Below are 16,932 nucleotides of genomic sequence, written 5' to 3'. Positions count from 1 at the left end.
TGAGGGGTGGAGACGGGGCGAGGATCGAAGCCAGTTTCCCAGAGGTTTACTGACTCCTGACTTCAAAGGCCAAAGCAGTCACACTGTTACTGCTGCAGCAGCAGCAGCCAAATTCTTAGGGAATGAAAGTGTGTGTGTGCATTTCTGAGCCATAAGGAATTACATCTAAAGACTGATGATGTGACGGTGTCATTTCTGTCAAAATGACATTTCAGATAAATAAGCCAGTTCTTGACTTGTTGCTCTTTGTCATCTCTTGCCAGCAGGTGATGATAATGATGATGATGAAAATGTATTTTTATACTCTTACTTAAAGGTAATTTCTTCATGAATAGTTAGTGAAGTATGCAACTGGTGCTCTTGAACGGGTGGGTGGGTATTCTGCATGGCACCTTGCTCAAGTGTAGTTGTCAACGTGTAGCTATTTGTGTATTTGTGACTGTATTCCTCATACACAGTGTGTGTGTGTGTGTGTGTGTGTGTATTTGCATACCCAAACAGATGTGAGGAATGGACAAGGAGGGCTTGGCAGTATACCGACAGAATGACTGTGTGTCTGCCTTCCCTGTCTGCCAGGAGATCAGTAACAGTGGCTGGAAAATCTGGAATCATAGCGCTTAATGTCTGCTCATGTTATATGGAAACGCACATATGCACTCACATTTACATTTATAGTATTTACTGGCAGGTACTGGTAAGAAGAAGGTCGCCCACACGCATACTTGACATACAGAATTTCCTGCCTTCTCAACTTTTACGAGACTACACACACACACACATATACAGAGTTTGTGAGCTTATGACAAATCCCAGCAGTAGCGTACAGCATGATGTCATACATGAGGGATTTTAGAGAACCTGACTAATTTTTTTTTAGGGAGGACAGCTGCGTGCTATTTCTTAGTGTGTATGTGTTTGTGTTTGTGTGTGTTTTGGTACTCAAGCCAAGGCAGGGCTAACAAAGCTGTAGTGCTGTTCGCCATCATCTGACCTGTCTGACGCTGCCACAAGCTCAAAATGATAGCACCGTTCAGCCCTCACTGCATTTTCCCTGTTCTTCTTTAGCTGTGTGAGTAGATTCATAATGATTAACTAATGCAGTGTGTCGTATCTTATCTGTTAGCCTCAGTTCTAGTAAGGCGTTTAGGGACGGTACACAGTGTAGGTTGTCTGTGTTGTGAGGCGTTCAGGGACAGAACAGGGTGTCATTCTAAATTGTTGCTGATTTATTAACAGTTTGGACCAAAGCATATATTACTGACATTTAACTATTGTTATGTTGTAAAGAGCATGAGCCAATGCTCATTACTGTATGTTACGCATCTTACATTTTTTCACAAGGGTCCAAAAAGGATGAGATTTTGGGGAACATGGTGTTGCTTTGTGCTTTCCCCTGCCTCTAACCGTCTTTATTCAGCTGAAGAATACATGATAACACCGCAGGTAGCTCCATTTACTGGGTGGACATTGTGATGTGTTGTTGAAAGCTCAGAGAAGTAGTAAGTTGACCTTTTGAGCTTAGATTATTTTGTTACTCATACTGTTCCCAAAGATCAAAATTGAACTGAAATGCAGTTTCACAGACTCCCGGTGTCTTCAATTATAAGTCTCTCACTTTCAAAGCTCTGCGTGACGGGGGTTACCTCCTACAGTATTTTACTGACTTACAGCTCTGATATTACAAGAGCATCAGTTACTTTCAGACTTGAAATAAAAGCTTTTCAGATTTTGAGATCAAAATCTCACTCCTGTTGGAAAAAGCTGCTCAATTCTGCACCACGCCAGTTCATGCTTCCATGTAATTTTGTACTTTTCTGACGTCTGCTTTGCTGTGTACATGTCATATTGGAGTTATCATGATTAGAAGTTTCTGATTTGTACTTAACATTCATGCTAAGGGAAGCTTTTTTTCTGTTCCTGTGTTCTGACTTAGCACTTAATAATATCATGGAAGTGCCTGGAGACAAAACAAATGCCCCACATTAGCCAAAGATCTTTGTTGAGTATGATAATTATACACAAATTTAATGGATATGGTGTTAAATTGTTAATGCACACATGACCGACTTTGTAATCATACCATCTTAATGAGGTGATTGCTTGCAAGTTGTTAATCTTTGTCATCCGTCCATGACTTGACACCACATTATGTAAATACATAAAAAGACACTTATAGCCTTTTAGTTCTTACATGGCTGTTTACTTAGGAGCCAATAATACCCTGTAATTGACATCACTTTTGGAAGTCAGTGTGACTGTCTGTGACTTGCTGGGGTATTGGTCAATGTGTTAGTTTCATAACTTATGACAGTGTGATGGTCCAGGCTTGCAGCCAGTTAAAGCCTTAGTAACAACACAGCATTCCCACTCTGCCTTTGAACTGCTACTATGCTCCTATAATAAGGGAATGTTCTTTTCTGAGCCTAACCCAAGGGAGGATGTGTGTGCCCGTGTGTGTATGTGTGGAGGGTGGTGAGTCATCCATGCAGCCATTGTCTTTATACTCTTGACATGCTGGCCTGTAGCCGCAAGTCGTGTCGTTCTCCTCAGACTTCAGGTGACAGAAACAAAGCAGGCGCAAAGTGTGTGTGTGTGTGTGTAAAACTCTGTTGCCTTAGGGTGGATACTTTTTCTGATACACAGGATAGTCTCACATAAGCTCTGTACCGAACGTGCACATCTGTATGTCTATGTGTGTGTTTGTGTGTTTGAGAAAACAGAGACTTATCCCCCCCTCTTCTCGACTCTCTGTTGAGTCCTGGCTTGACATTATTAGAGTCCAATAAGTCATGCTCAAGTCAGCTCATGTGGTAAATCCATCTCGTTGTGCTGCTATATTACAAACAGACGTGCACACGCACTGTGGATACATGTAAATACAACCTGCAGCTATATTTGGAAGCCAAGAAAAAAAACACGTCTGGCCTATGCTTTTGTTCTTATGTTTACTTTGATTCTATAATGTGAGCAAAGCCACTTTTTCAAACAAGTTCTTTTCATTATTTCACATTATATTTGATTTACTTGTGTTTCATAGTGCTTTTCATGTTCTCTTTGTTCGCACTTTCTTTACTTTTACTGCCCTCCTTCAGTCGTCTTGTGATTCACCTGTTGCTACTTTCGTTAAACAGCAAACAGTGGCACTGTTTCTATTACTAGCTTTCTTCCTTTATCTCACAATAGCTACATAGATCCATATAGGACATAGCAATAATGTTGAACAGTGACACACCTCAAATTTGATCCTTACTAAATTGCAGCACTATTCTGAACTCAGATAAACTTCTTGGTTATTATGTATGTATCTATTACTGCGTGGAGTCACGTCTGGAGTTTCGTTCAGCTGTGGTGTGCCGTAACCGTGGCTGTTTCTTATTAGGAGAGTCTAGATCTAAACCCTAGGCTTAGCTGAAGCGTCACAGCCACATGCTCAGCGAAACCCACATCCCAGCCTGTGTGCGCTTAAGCATATGCTTACGGTTTATAGGTAGGTGAATGAATACCCTGCTGATGTTGCATTGATGTCTCAAGCAGATCAGAATCAACTGGGAAGAACAGGACCAGCAAATCGTGAGCATAAAAAGACGGTGAGGAGAGACATGGAGATGTACTGTCAACATTTATCTTTCATGGTCCCAAAGCGGGTGTGATTTACAGGGTGGATAAAGCTAAAGAGGTGTTGATTAAGAGATGAGAGATAAAAGAAGAAGACAGGGAGAGTGCTTGGGAGGACGACAACGTCAGACGTTTTGGATGATTGGATAGTAGGCAGAACTGAGTGATGGCCCAAATTAATATGGACCTGAAGGTGTAAACATGATCTCATCTCTCTGGATAAGGTTCTGTGTGACGCACTTAGACATAGTGAGACCCATAAACATGAGCACACATACATAGCCTGAAGTGAAAAGGCAGCCGGACATTTGACCATGAGCAACTGGGGTCACATGCACAAACATAACTCCAAGAATAGACTCTAAACACTAGGGAAGAAAATAACCCAGTAACAGAGGATGTGGTGTGTGTGTGTGTGTGTGTGTGTGTTTCATGTGTTTCTTTTCTTTACTTTTTGTGCAACTACATCTATTTGTAAGATTAACTAGGGTTATAAATGAGCCTTCCTAACAGGCAGCCTAAGTGACAGCTGCTCCCCCAGCGTGACATAACTGATCGTGCTGAAACTGAACTATAAAAGTAAAACAGTGCTCCAAAAATAGTGTTTACTGTTTCTCAAAATGAAAAGAGTGCTCTGCTCTGGTTCTGGTGTTAAACGAGTTGAAACCCAAAACCCATCACAGGCCAGTTTATGAATGGTCCCCATGCAAGAGTAATACTGAAAGGACTCTAATATAACATGGCACTCTTTTGGTCCTGGAGGTAGCTCAAAACCACTAGTGGCAGCAGTAAATTAAAGGATTGTTGGGACGATTTATATCAAATGTACCACTCTGACACACGTCACGGAAATCCTGATTAGCGGGCTGGTCTGGCCAACGGTGAGTGGTAGTGTGAGGGGTTCAAAGATTCAAGCTTAACTGTCCAACTTGCAGCAGATCATTTTGTGATCATTAGCTCACATACAGTATATGTAACTTTTAATGAAAAGGTACAACGATTTGTTGTTTTTCTTTTTTATTTATGCTGACGTCACACATAGGGAAGGGGCCTTACATGAAATGTGAGTTTGATAAATGTTAACACGACGTTTAGGGGTCAGATTGGGCTTTTTTGTAGAATAAGGTGACACGTTATGAAGTTGTACTTGTAATTGTAAATGAGCCATAATTAGCATAAAATGATAACTTCAATCATTTGTGTCTTGACAAATGTGAAAACCTAAAATTTGAAGAAAATAATATATGTTGTTAAATTTATAGTGCACAACATACTGTAAATCATGTCGACAGATTGCTACAGCACACACCTATCAGGCATATGCCTGTATATTCACTAGTCTTCATAACAACAGCAGTAATATGGAGTAGTTACTGTAGCAACAATCCATGATGAATAATGTAAAAAGAAAAAAGAAACCGATAGATAACAGGAAGGTAGGTGAGAAAGGCAACACAATTTGATTGTTAACATGTTATCCCTGTGACTGGTGTTTTTTGTTTCATAAGGGAGGCTGCATGCAGTCGCATTTTACAGTGCAAAAGGTGAAAATGATTAGTATCAATAATGAGAGTAAACATCAGCAGGCTTAATTTGGATGGCACCGTTCAGCTGCTCTGCTTCAAACTGATATGATTGGTCGAGATGTTGTGCGGCAGAAGAGATGAAGAACATGTGAGATAGGCTGCTGCACAAAGTCCTGATTTAGATTTAGATGTGGTTTTGCTTGTGTGTGTATGTGTGTGTTTGTGTATATTTGTGTACATGGCAGTGAGATAACGAGGGGTGAGTCAGTGGTGGATCGGAACACGATGGCTGTCCGCCTCGTCTCTGTGACGATGGGTCATGGCGACAGGGGTTTGCGGTTAGAAACCCTAATCTGCTCCTCATATGACCCTCTGATGGACAGGCACAGCAGTCAGCTCGCACATACTCACAGACAGCACTCAGACTAGTTAGTCTGGCTTCAGCTCGCCAGTCTAAACATGCTCTTATATGGATTTCTGTTCAAATCAGGACAAATCTACTCTTTCTTACATTATAAACACAGTCCTACTGCCTACATGTAACTGGCCAGAGTGCACAAACACATCTAAAAAACCATTATGTTTGGACAGTCAGAAGATGATGCAAATGTTTTTTATGTCTTTCATGACACTGTATATACTGTACGTCACCAATGAGGAGCCTTAAAGATGCTGCTTTTAGACATTGAGACTACATTTCCATGGAGGCCAGAGTGACATAACTAATGCATGCTCTCTACATTGCAAGTATGAGACATGAAGGAAATAATAAATAATCTGTCGTGAAGATGCCTGCTGCATCTCTTTCCCTTGGCTCTAGGCTTGGTGTGTGTGTGTATGTGTGTGTGTTTACAGACATTATGCTATCTCTTCACAACCTGTCCTGTCATATCCATCATCTCTTCAGTTTAGTGTTTGAACAAAATCTGCCTGATAGAGAAGTCTGCGTGTCTGCCGTGGTTGTATGAGTGTATGTGTCTTTGAATGATGTCTGTTAGTGTAAAACAGTTTTGGTATCTGGGGAATGTTCTGGAACGAGTAACTCAGCTCTGACCAACAGCGGATCTGAGACTTGGTCTGGTTCTGGCTCCATGCCGTCTAGTTTTGGTCTGCTTTTCTTAAGTTTCCAATCTGCCGAAATACTCAACACCTCAAAATTATTAGTGTGGTGTTTACTCGTTCTCTCTCGCTTTAATATTTATATTTTTTAGCAGCGCTAAACTTTTGCTAGATCATTTGAGGATTGGATTTGGTTCGACAGATATACTGTCCAACCACAACTGAGGGCCTCTGCGATGGGATAAAAATCACATTAGACCGAGCAAACTAAAGTAAGTATAAATTACAGCTGCTTTTGGCAAAGTCACATGCACTGTATCTTTTCCTGTGTGTCTTTATTAGGGTTGTGAGCTGACAAGAAACTTCAGTATTTAAGCTGATGAAGGAGTTTTTTCATTGTGCCCTGTAAAAGCACTGGAACCTAGACTGTGAACAGCAGCCAGCCATCAAAACACTGGAAGCAGAGGTACTTCGGGCCAAAAAAAGAGTCAGTTTCTCAGATGGAGCCTGCTACAAATGCCAGTTCTGTTGCTGGCTGCTAGCATTTGGTTAGTTGCCAAATCTAGGTATTCAAAGGCAAATCAGCTCCATGCGAGTGATGATCCACGTTTAGAAATTAAATCTAATGGCACAGATTGTGAGGCTTGGTGTCTGTATTTGATCGCGTTGTTTGTTCCTTCCTGACTTTTTAACACCAGCTTAATTTGTGGTTTTTGCAAAAGTGCGTGACAAACTCCATAATCAGCACAGACATCAAGTAAGTAATTGTTATACATCCCTAGTAGGAAACTCTAATACTAATGTAAGACTTCATAAGACAAGCTGGGCTGCAGGCTACATTTCTCTGATAAAGTTCTTCTGTTGTCAAACATATGTAATCGAAATCAGATTAGCTTTGCTAATTTTACAGTAGACTTATCTTCAACTAAGTGTGTCGTGACCAGCTGTTGTATGAATAATATGAATATGGGCTCAGGGCTGGGTGTTGACAGATTGTGATTATTAAAGGACAGTGCAGATGGAGATACTGAAGTGTTTAGAAGTCGTGCAAATAAGTAACTGTTCAGCCCGAATGTCTGGCTATCTGGATATAAATATGATATTATCTGTGTGGCAGAGGAACCAAGCATCTAGTCAAAAGTTATAGACGCCATTGGTGAATTGTAATTTCAGTACAAATTATTATTATTATTTTTTTTTACCAATGTTTGAGTTTGTTCATTTTCAGCCCCACTGCTCTAAACAGAAAACCTTTTCCCTTCCACTTCCCCCCTGTTGGGTTTAGTGCATGTGTTGGATGTGTTGGATGTGTTGGACTGTCTGGTTTCTTGTGTTGTTGGTGTAAGCTGGTTGCCTTTGGGTCTGCATTGTAGGTGGCAACAGGAATAAACAGTTGAGTGGCTGAATCAAGGTCAGCTGTCTTTGCACATTACATTAGATGTATTTGTGTTCATCTTCTGTGCCAGTTTGTGTGTGTGTGTGTGTGTGTGTGTGTATGTGTTTGTGTCTGATATTTGATTTGTGCATCTCCATGTGCATTAGCAGAATGCAGCCAAAAGCATGACATCACCCAAAATGGGCTTTTTAAATTAGAAGCAAAGCAGAGACTGGGTCATAGCTAGCTTCAGGCAAGAAGGGTGGACAGGTGTGTGTGTGTGAGTGTGTGTGTAAGAGAGGGAGCGAGTGTAGTGTAGAGGTACAGTTGCATGCACTCTTTACTATGTGTGTGTATGTCTACAAAAATGTTTTCTACTATGTCTGTGTACTGCAGGTTTAGATGGTTTGAAGCTGATGCCAGCTTTCATCATCGTCGTCTCACGCGGCCAACAAGTGTTGCATATTTACAGCATGTTATTTCTGCCCTCTGCAGTAGAACAGCAGGATCTGGGTATGATTGTGTGTTAACCTTATAAGGCCAAGTTGTTTTTGACCAGGAAACATTTAAGGATAAGAAAATGTGTGAGTCACTGTTTTCCCTCATCTGCTCAGAAGCTCAAAAACATCCTCTTTGCTGCCCTCAACACCTTCCCTCAGGGGATATATTGTGTTCAGTTGTGTGTGTGTGTGTGTGTCCTGTAGTCCTTAGGGTTACTGTTTTGCCCCTCATAAAATGCTGAACTATTCACACAGCTTGCTTTCCCAAGAGATGTGAAAAGTATCAAGGGAACCGCCGATCTCATGCCATTTTAGCCTGTAAAGTAGGAGTGCGTGGCCAGGAGAGGATTACAGTAAGTGAAGGAGGTAGGGAGATAATGAAAGGAGGAAAAGAGTCAGAAATATGATTGTAGGAGAGTGTATTAGAGATAACAGAACATATCTAGCTTTTTTCTAAACACATTTTAGAAAAATATTTTAGTTTTGCTGTAATTTTGGACATGTGCAGTGAGAGGCTATGTTACACACAATTTATCAAGCTACTATCTTAATAGTAGATAGTAGCTTGATAATGGCAAAATAGTTCCTATTCACTTGATAACACACTGTTACAGCGCTTGTATAGTTCACCTTAGTGTGGTGTGTGTACTGAATGATTTGCAATGTCCTGCCTTGCTGTTTTGCATATACAGTAAAGGCAGATGGCCAGCATAAATGTAGAAAACACATGATTCAACCTCTGTCATAACATTAAGATGAATACCATTTATGCAAATATAAATCAATCCTCTCTTTGTCCACTCTTTCCTCTCTGTGTGTACAGGATAAATGCTCATTGTCATTTTATAAAACTGTTCTTATACCGTCTGCATGCAGCTTGGTTCTGTTTATTCCGCACCAAGTGCAAAGACCAGTGATAATATTCAGGCTGTGCTGCTCTAGCAAGCCTGCACACGTGGTTTCATCACAAACAGCTGTGTGTGTATTTGTGTGTGTATGTGTGTCTCCAGAGCACAATGATTTGTGCTATCAGCAGCCTTGGTTTCATCCAGACAATAAGTTTGGCAGTCATAATGAGAGAACCTACAATTCTCTGCCAGACACACACACGCACAGACATACCCTCACTCTTGTGCTGTACATAGTCAGTCTAGGAGTTATGCACTTATTAATGCACATCTGTCTATACTAGGGCAGATGTTGGTGTGAGGCATTATATCTGCCAAAGTGACACTTAAAGTCACAGCCGGTTAGCTAGTGACTTTGCACTCCCTCTTACTCCCTCTTACTCCCTCTTACTCGTCGTTTCATTCTCCTCTCTCATGCATTCACAGTTTTTTTCTCAGTCGTGCCTTTTGGTTCATTCATTCCCTTCTCTCTGCTGCTTGCATAGACTAAACAAACAGACATACAGTATTCTTTCCTTTCTTACTTGACTTGACGTAACCACCTTTGTAACTGTGTAAGATATCCCTCCTGATTCTTCTCCTGCGTGTGTTTTGGCTTGTGTACAAGCGTCTGGTTTGCAGAACAGCTCTTTGCTCGACTTTGTGTGAGACCAGCTGGATTTTTTTTTTTTTTATTTGCAGTCCAGACGCCCAAAACTTCGGCTCTCCTCTTTGAAAAAGACTAATGGCCTTGTGCATCTGGCACCGTCGACACACAGCACTGCAGTGTGTTATATGTCAAATTTAAACGTTTTGTAGTAGGTATTTTTGCTTTATTAGACAATAGAGGGAAGAGGGGGTTTGTGCTTTGGCCATTTGAGCCAAGAAAACCTTCTATAACTGAGTACTGAGTGGAATTAGTTTCACCTGCAAAAATAAGACAATTGTTTCACTTCTTCCTGTTCTTGCTGTCCTTCTCCCTGATTTTCAGTCTGACTTTCTCTGCAGCTGTTGCTGACATAGAAACCGATGATTATTGAAGTGTGGACTGTGCTTGACAAGGACAGAGCTGTTTGCCAGAGTGACTATCTTACTGTCTGCCTCACTGTCTTTCTGCGAGCAAGACAGTTGATTGATGCACAGCTGAAGGAAAAAAGAAAAAGGACTTTCAAACTCTTGTTCAAGAGAATATCAGTGCGCAGTTTTGTGTACTGTATGTGTGCGGTGAAACATGCACTTAGAAGTCAAAATAAATAATTCATGTGGGGATTACAGAAAGAAACAAAAGTGGGTCAGAACTGTAGTTAGTTTATCAGACATTTGTAAAGATCAGACTGTGGAAAAAGGATAGCACAGTATTTGCATTGGAAACATTTGCACTTCTCTCAAACTGTGACTTTTTCGAGTTTGCATGGACCCTTTGTGTTTCCTCGTGAGTGTTTGTGTTTCTCTTTTGTGTTTCTCAGAAGAATGTTATATAAAGTCCGGTAATCCCTCTTGTGTAGCAACTGTTGATTGTGATTGCAGGATAGAAGTCAATACCCACAGAGCTGCTAGTCATCGTCTTGGTTCTGTTTAGAAAGTTTGTGGCGTAGCAGAGCTGTCTGTTCTCTTGCTGTGATCTCAGTAACACTGACGTTGTGCACCTGCCTGTGTGTATGTGTGTGCACATATACAGTGAGTAGGCTAGTACAGACCTGTCATCTCTCCTAGGGGCTATGTTTGAGGTTCCTTTTTCATAAAGACCCACTTCCCCACTGAGGCCCCTGTAGCCCTTTGCCGTGTACCCACTAACACACACACAAAGTTGCACACAGCCTCATTCCATGCTCATTTGCAGATGCACACACACATACACCCACTTGGATTGGGCGTAGTTGGAGGGGCCTGCTTCCTGGTGAAGGTCGGGTTGAAGGGAGGAGGGAAGGAGAGAGGTGTAAAAAGAGAAAGGCTGGTACAAAATAACCTCTGTTCTTTTCACAAAGAAGTTCAGGGAACACAATCAACCAATCTACCTCCCCTGCACCCTTCTTTCTCTGTCTTTAAATCCAGAGCACAGAGAGAGCAATGAAATGTCTAAAGAAAATAGGAAAAAGATGAAGCAGTGGATAAAGGGTACAGAGAAAATGGCACAGCAAATTACATTGATGTTAAAAACTCACAAAAAGGTACACGTTACACGTTGTTGTTCACCAGTGAGCTGCATTAGTAGCATTAAAATAAAGGGGTTTTTAACCTTTATTGGAAATTTTATAGGTCTTGAGCCAAGAACTCATTTTTCATAGTTTTTCCCAAACGTAATCCAAGATACCTCAAAAATAAACTAGTTTTTGACTTTAAGCTTTTGCTTGTTGATGTTAAACTGATACTCCATGCATTCTCACCTAACTCACCCATAATATATGTCCAATTAGAAAAAGTCAAATCCATCACTCAGTTGGCACTGAATGAAGGAAAAAACCTGCAAACACACCGTAGATTGTGCATGTGTGTGCTCACCAGGAAGGTGTAAGGGAGGCATTTGCAGTATTCATGGGTGGCTTTAACCATGTGCATGTGTGTGTGTGGAGGTTGTTCACTGGTATAAACATCAGTGGAGTTTGTTTGCATGCTCAATATCACTTTGGGAAGCTGTCGTTTACTAAGATATACACACAGATGTTAAGTGTGTGTATACCAAGAGGGAAGGAGTGTGAGTCAACATGTCTGTGTGCATTTGTGTGTGTGTGTAGATTGCTATCCTGTAATAGTCTGTTTCTAACTGTCTGTCCAGATTTCAAGTGCAGCTTGCCAATAAGTATAATTTTCTGCTCAAGGGACTGATTCAGCAGCATCCAGTTGTTGTGTGTGTTTTTGTAGTGAGAAAGGGAAGAGAAAGCGAGACAGAGAGACGAGTAGGCCGCCTGTTTTTTCCATACCAAGTCTTAATAGTTGTTTTTCCAGGTGCCACAAATCCCCCACCCCACCTTGCCAGTCACTCTCTTTCACCCACAGGGCCACCAATCATTGCTCCCCCTCTCCACAGTTGCTCTTTTTCACACTTTTAAGTAGGAAACTCCGGCTCCATAATTCCCCAGGAACGCTGTACGGATCATATATCTGCACACTCAGTTTACGTTATAATAACTTCTCGATGTTGTTCTTTCTTCCTGTGGTTATTCTGGAAATCCTGCATCCCACAGGTATGCTATTGTAAACTTATATAAACTATTAGACTTATCGCTGCATAGGAGTATTGGCAGGAGGAGGAGAGATTTACATTGAATAACAGAAACACACAAGAGAGAATGGGGGTGATATAACATGTTGAATTCCTTTTACTTTTTTACACTGCATTTAAATCATTTTAGCAGATTTACTGTGGTGTGTTTTGTGTTAGTCCCTGGTATGTGGCATAGTATTCACTTGACGTTTACAGTGCAGAAATGCCCCTTTAATATGAATTCTTCTCCAGTAGAAGTTTATCTTAGAGCTGAAATACGTCCAGATCCTGTGTCAAAGTTTTCACAACTGAAATCTGTAAAAGGCCAAAATTTTTTTAGAGCTTTTAATTGTAAAAATTACATTTTCAGTTGTATGTTTTCCAGCTGTCTTTGTTTTATTTAGACTTATGCACATTTTATGAGCTCACACTTCTACTTTACTTTGTGTTTGGCAGTGTGCGTCTGTCTTTCATTCTTTGCATGTATTTCTGCTTGTTTGCTTCAGACAGTGGAGCATGGAATGAAAATGTGAAGTCAACAGGTGTTTTCTCCCCCTGCCACACCTGTCTTTCTTTTCCTGAGTCAGGATTTCTCAGTGAGGATAAAAAACTGTATATCTACTGTGACCAAAAAAGGAGCCATGCCTTTTTCTGCTCTGCCTATTTAACCCTCCATGCTTTTATGTCTCCCTCCTCCTCTCCATTTGATCTGTGATCTGGATGATAGCTGAAGGGTGTCCATATGCTTCCACACTGTCATGAACTCACATTCATAAGGATTTTTCTACTTCTTGATAAACGTCTTAGTTATTTACTTTCTCTTCCTGTGTTTTCCCTTTCTCTTTTCCTTGCCCTCTCTCTCCCCGTCTTCCCCTCTGTGCTGACTCCCAGGTGGTGTCCTCCTGACAGAAACCACACATGGCTCACACCGGGAGATGGAAGGGGCGACAGAGACTCCGGGAGTGACACAGATCCAGACGCTCACTTACAGAGAGAAGGAGGCAGCTGGCCATCTGGGTTTGTTCCGCTGCTATTGTGCAGCTGTGTTGTAACAGTTTTCAGCTTCATCAAGACTTTAGAAACCACAGAGTGAGATAAGGGGTTCTTCCTATGTGTAATTGCCCAGGGGATGAGCCCAGGCTGGGAAGATGTTAAGGCCTCGCTGGCCTCAGATCAGGCCTTTGGGGCTGCTTATGTGGACGGACGGGTGATACCCCAGCTGGATTTTCTGCTGTCACCATCCTCCGGGGCTATCATTAGTGGCTAATGAGCTGCTGCTAGAGAGGAAACGGAAAAGGTGCCTGTGGAGATAGGAGGAACCCTACAGTTATTATTAAGCCCAGAGTTCTCAGACAAGGAACTATTTGCCCTTTAAAGCTTTTTTGGGTGCAAGCATTAAAGGATATTGACATTGGAAGTTGTTGAGTTGTTGACATTTCTTTTCAGGTGTCCACTGGTTTTTGTTTTTGTTATTGTTTTTTTTACATTTTTCAGTGACAAGATTTACACTTTGGAAAAAAAAAGCAAGACAAAAAACAAATACTAGAATCCATTAGGATTTTTTTTGTCCTTTGATATTAGTTTAACCTATGCCCTGAAGCACACTGGACACCATGGCAGCAGCCTATCGTGTAGTTGTGAGCAGCGTGAGCTGCTACAACAGTGTGGTAGTGGACAGGCGCACGCACTCCCATGCTGTGCACTACTGCTCAGGGCCATGTGGGGCGCTGTCTCAGGGACTGGACTGTACTGTGGCACATCGTGGGACCTGCTCTGAGCTGCTTGTTGCTCCTGACCCAGCATACACCGATACCAATAGTTCACCCATACACTCCTGTAACATGACCACTCAGCTGCTTCCTAACCATGGTAAAATTAACATTACTATGGATACTAGTTATAATGGTGGTCTAGAGAGGTCTGGCAGCAGTGGCAATTTGTCTTTAGGGGAAGACAGCCCCACTTGGCGTGGTAAAAAGGCCCCAAGTTTTGGAGGATCGACTGGGAACCTGAGCTCCTCCAGCAGTTTGAAGGACATTACTGAAGAGGCCATCAACTTGGCCAGTGGTAAGCTCAAAGAGTTTTCTTTTGATAAGCTCCGACTCTCCTCTTCCAGCCACGTCACCTTCCGGAAGGGTCGTAAGGTCCGTCCTGACTCTTTCAGCCGTCGTTCCACTGACCTGGAGATCATCTATGGCCACTTCAGCTCCAATATAACTACTAATGGCATGACTAATGGCACAACAAATGGCACGGCTACTTCTAATGACGAGAACATGCCACCGTTTGTGCTAGGTAAAGGGACAGGGCTGGAGGAGGCAAAGCTAAAGTCCAACTCAAGTAGTTCGTCAGTCATCACTAAAGTGGGCAGTAGCTCCACAAGCAGCCTGTCAAGTATTGGGTCATTAGACCAGAGTTTAAACACAGTGGCCTCCTTGTACCGCAACACGCTGGGGGAGGAGAACCTAATTGCCCGTCTGCTAGAGAAGACACGGGCAGAGGCAGGTGCTGGGGGAGCAGGTGGGGAGGACATCCGTGCCTGCCTGGATATCCTCCTTAAATGTTCTGAAGACCTTAAGAAATGCACTGACATTATTAAGCAGTGCATCAAACGCAAAGCTGGTGGAGAGCCAGAGGACGGAGGCGCAAGTCCTGACAGCATGTATCGAGCTGTGATGTCCCGACTCAGCTCATACCTGAAGAGACTGCCTCTAGAGCTGGAGGGAATTGGAGGTTTGGGAGGCAGTGGGCAGGGTGCACCTGGGAGCGGGCACAACGATCTGGCTGAGCTGGTTAATACTCTTCACTCCATCCAACAGGGACCTTACTCTCCAATATTTGGCAATGAGCAACCTCCTCGCTATGAGGATGTTGTACACTCACCTCCCATCCCAAAGACTGTTACTCATCCTGCATCTTCCAGTCCCACCTCCACCTCCATTTCGTCTTCCTCCTCATTTCCTTTGAAACTAGACTCTGTGCATGCCAGACCAGTCCAAAGCTCCTTATCCACAACCAGTCCTCTTACCAATGGACTACAGCATTCACAGCTTTCCTCTGCAACTCAGCACACACTCTCTCCTCCGTCTGTCTCTCCGTCCAGCTCCTCTCCAACACATTCTCCGTCCCCTCTTCGTACCTCACCAGTCCCACCTTACACACACACTCCTCCAGCCTCACCCATGGAGGCTCTCTATATTGAGGAGGAGGAGGCTGATGTAGATAAGACACCAGAGCTAATCTCACAACAGACACACACTCCAACAAGAGGAGTAAATGCTATGCAGAACAAAAGTGGGGCTGACGTAAGTCACCACATGCACCTATCCCAAACACACACACCCCATAAGTTTTCACATGCTCTGCCAGAAGACACTGGCTACAGCCCCAGTTGGCCCTCCTCTGCCTCAGTAACTGTCTCAGCGCCCAAAGTTGTTTCACACAGGAATGATGAAATTGACAAGCTGCTGATGGACTTGGAGAATCTTTCTCAGAGTATGACTCACCCCAAAAACATTGAGCCTCCTCTACCAGCTAAGACCAGAAAAAGAGAGGGAAGCCAGGTTATCACTTCCAATGATGTTGTCACGCAGCCAAAAATGACCCAGTTCCAAGTCCAAAAGCCAGCTAGCCACTTAGCCTTTAACGGCCCTAGCTCCAGGACTCCACCAAGTCTCACTCCTCCGCAAGGAGAGAACAGTGAAGCTGTGGTAGGAGAAGAGGAGGATGGGGCACTGCTGCTGAGGATCCTCGAGAGCATTGAAAGTTTTGCCCAAGAACTGGTGGATTCTGGGGCAGGGAGCACAGGGAGTGCTGAAAGGAACAGTGGGAAGGAGAAGGAGGTGATGAGGCTCCTGCAAGACACACTGGCCACCACAGGCAGGGCTGACAGCCCTGTGGAAAGCACAAACCCACCAGCTGCTGCTCCAAGTGCTCCATCCATACATACAAATACAGTCCCAGCTATACCACCAAAGCACTCCCAGGCAAACGCACCTGCAGTTTCACCCGCACCAGCACCTACACCTGCAGCATCTGAAGATGTCTGCAACTGTAGATCTTCACATACAACCCTACCTAAACCTACACTCGATGCTGCACCAAAACCTCTGCCCACACCCCTACCTGAGCCTCCAGCTGAGGCTACAGATACAGAGGTTGCAGAAATTACAGTTACAGTGACTGCACCTGAAGCTCCTGCCCCTGCTGCCATCCCAGCTGCAGCAGCCCCGAGAGATGCTGCCATTGCTGTTGGTGACCCTGCTGCTTTGACAGACACTGGTTCAACCCTCCTCATCCAGCAGACTCCAGAGGTGATCAGAGTAAGTAAAAGATGCATCTTATTTGTATACTGACATAAATCAAGCTACTCGACAGCTAAAATTACCCAGGATTACAATGTGTTTTAGTTTTGCACAAATAGCTATTACATTTAAACATGTTTAACAGTGCCGGTCAATGCAGTAATCAGTAATTATTACAATAGAATTCAAGGTATTTCTTACCTTAAAGGCTCCTTTTTGCTTAAAATTCCCTAAGCAGAACAAAACGTTACCACAAATGAACTGACTGCAACCTAAAACCATAATTTTAATAGATAAATTATACTCTAATCCTAAAATATGTCAGAAATCCTTAGTCTTTAATCCCTTGTTTGCTTGTGTTGATGCTTTGTGTATTTTCATAGTAATTACAGTGCCATCTTACACATACAGTATATTATATAAGAAATAACTAGGGTTTTAAAAAAAGTATTTAAATCCAAATG

The 16,932-nt window shown here is 42.7% G+C and overlaps 1 protein-coding gene across 2 annotated transcripts in view; it reads left to right on the top strand.

The window, feature by feature from the left end:
• ppp2r3a (protein phosphatase 2, regulatory subunit B'', alpha) overlaps positions 1-16,932 on the top strand; it is a 51,322-nt gene that overhangs the window by 14,697 nt on the left and 19,693 nt on the right. The window contains exons 1-2 of one of the 2 annotated variants that reach the window (XM_026339838.1): positions 11,937-12,144; positions 13,056-16,486. In XM_026339838.1, coding sequence (XP_026195623.1) covers positions 13,778-16,486 — 2,709 coding nt within the window. In that variant the 5' untranslated portion in view covers positions 11,937-12,144; positions 13,056-13,777. Of the gene's footprint in view, positions 1-11,936; positions 12,145-13,055; positions 16,487-16,932 lie in introns of those variants that run through there. The other variant, XM_026339837.1, reaches the window with a different exon arrangement.

Source organism: Anabas testudineus, chromosome 22, assembly GCF_900324465.2.
Source record: "Anabas testudineus chromosome 22, fAnaTes1.2, whole genome shotgun sequence".
Lineage (NCBI taxonomy): Eukaryota > Metazoa > Chordata > Actinopteri > Anabantiformes > Anabantidae > Anabas > Anabas testudineus.
Note: the sequence above shows the minus strand (reverse complement) of the source record. Positions and strands in the feature narration are given on the sequence as shown.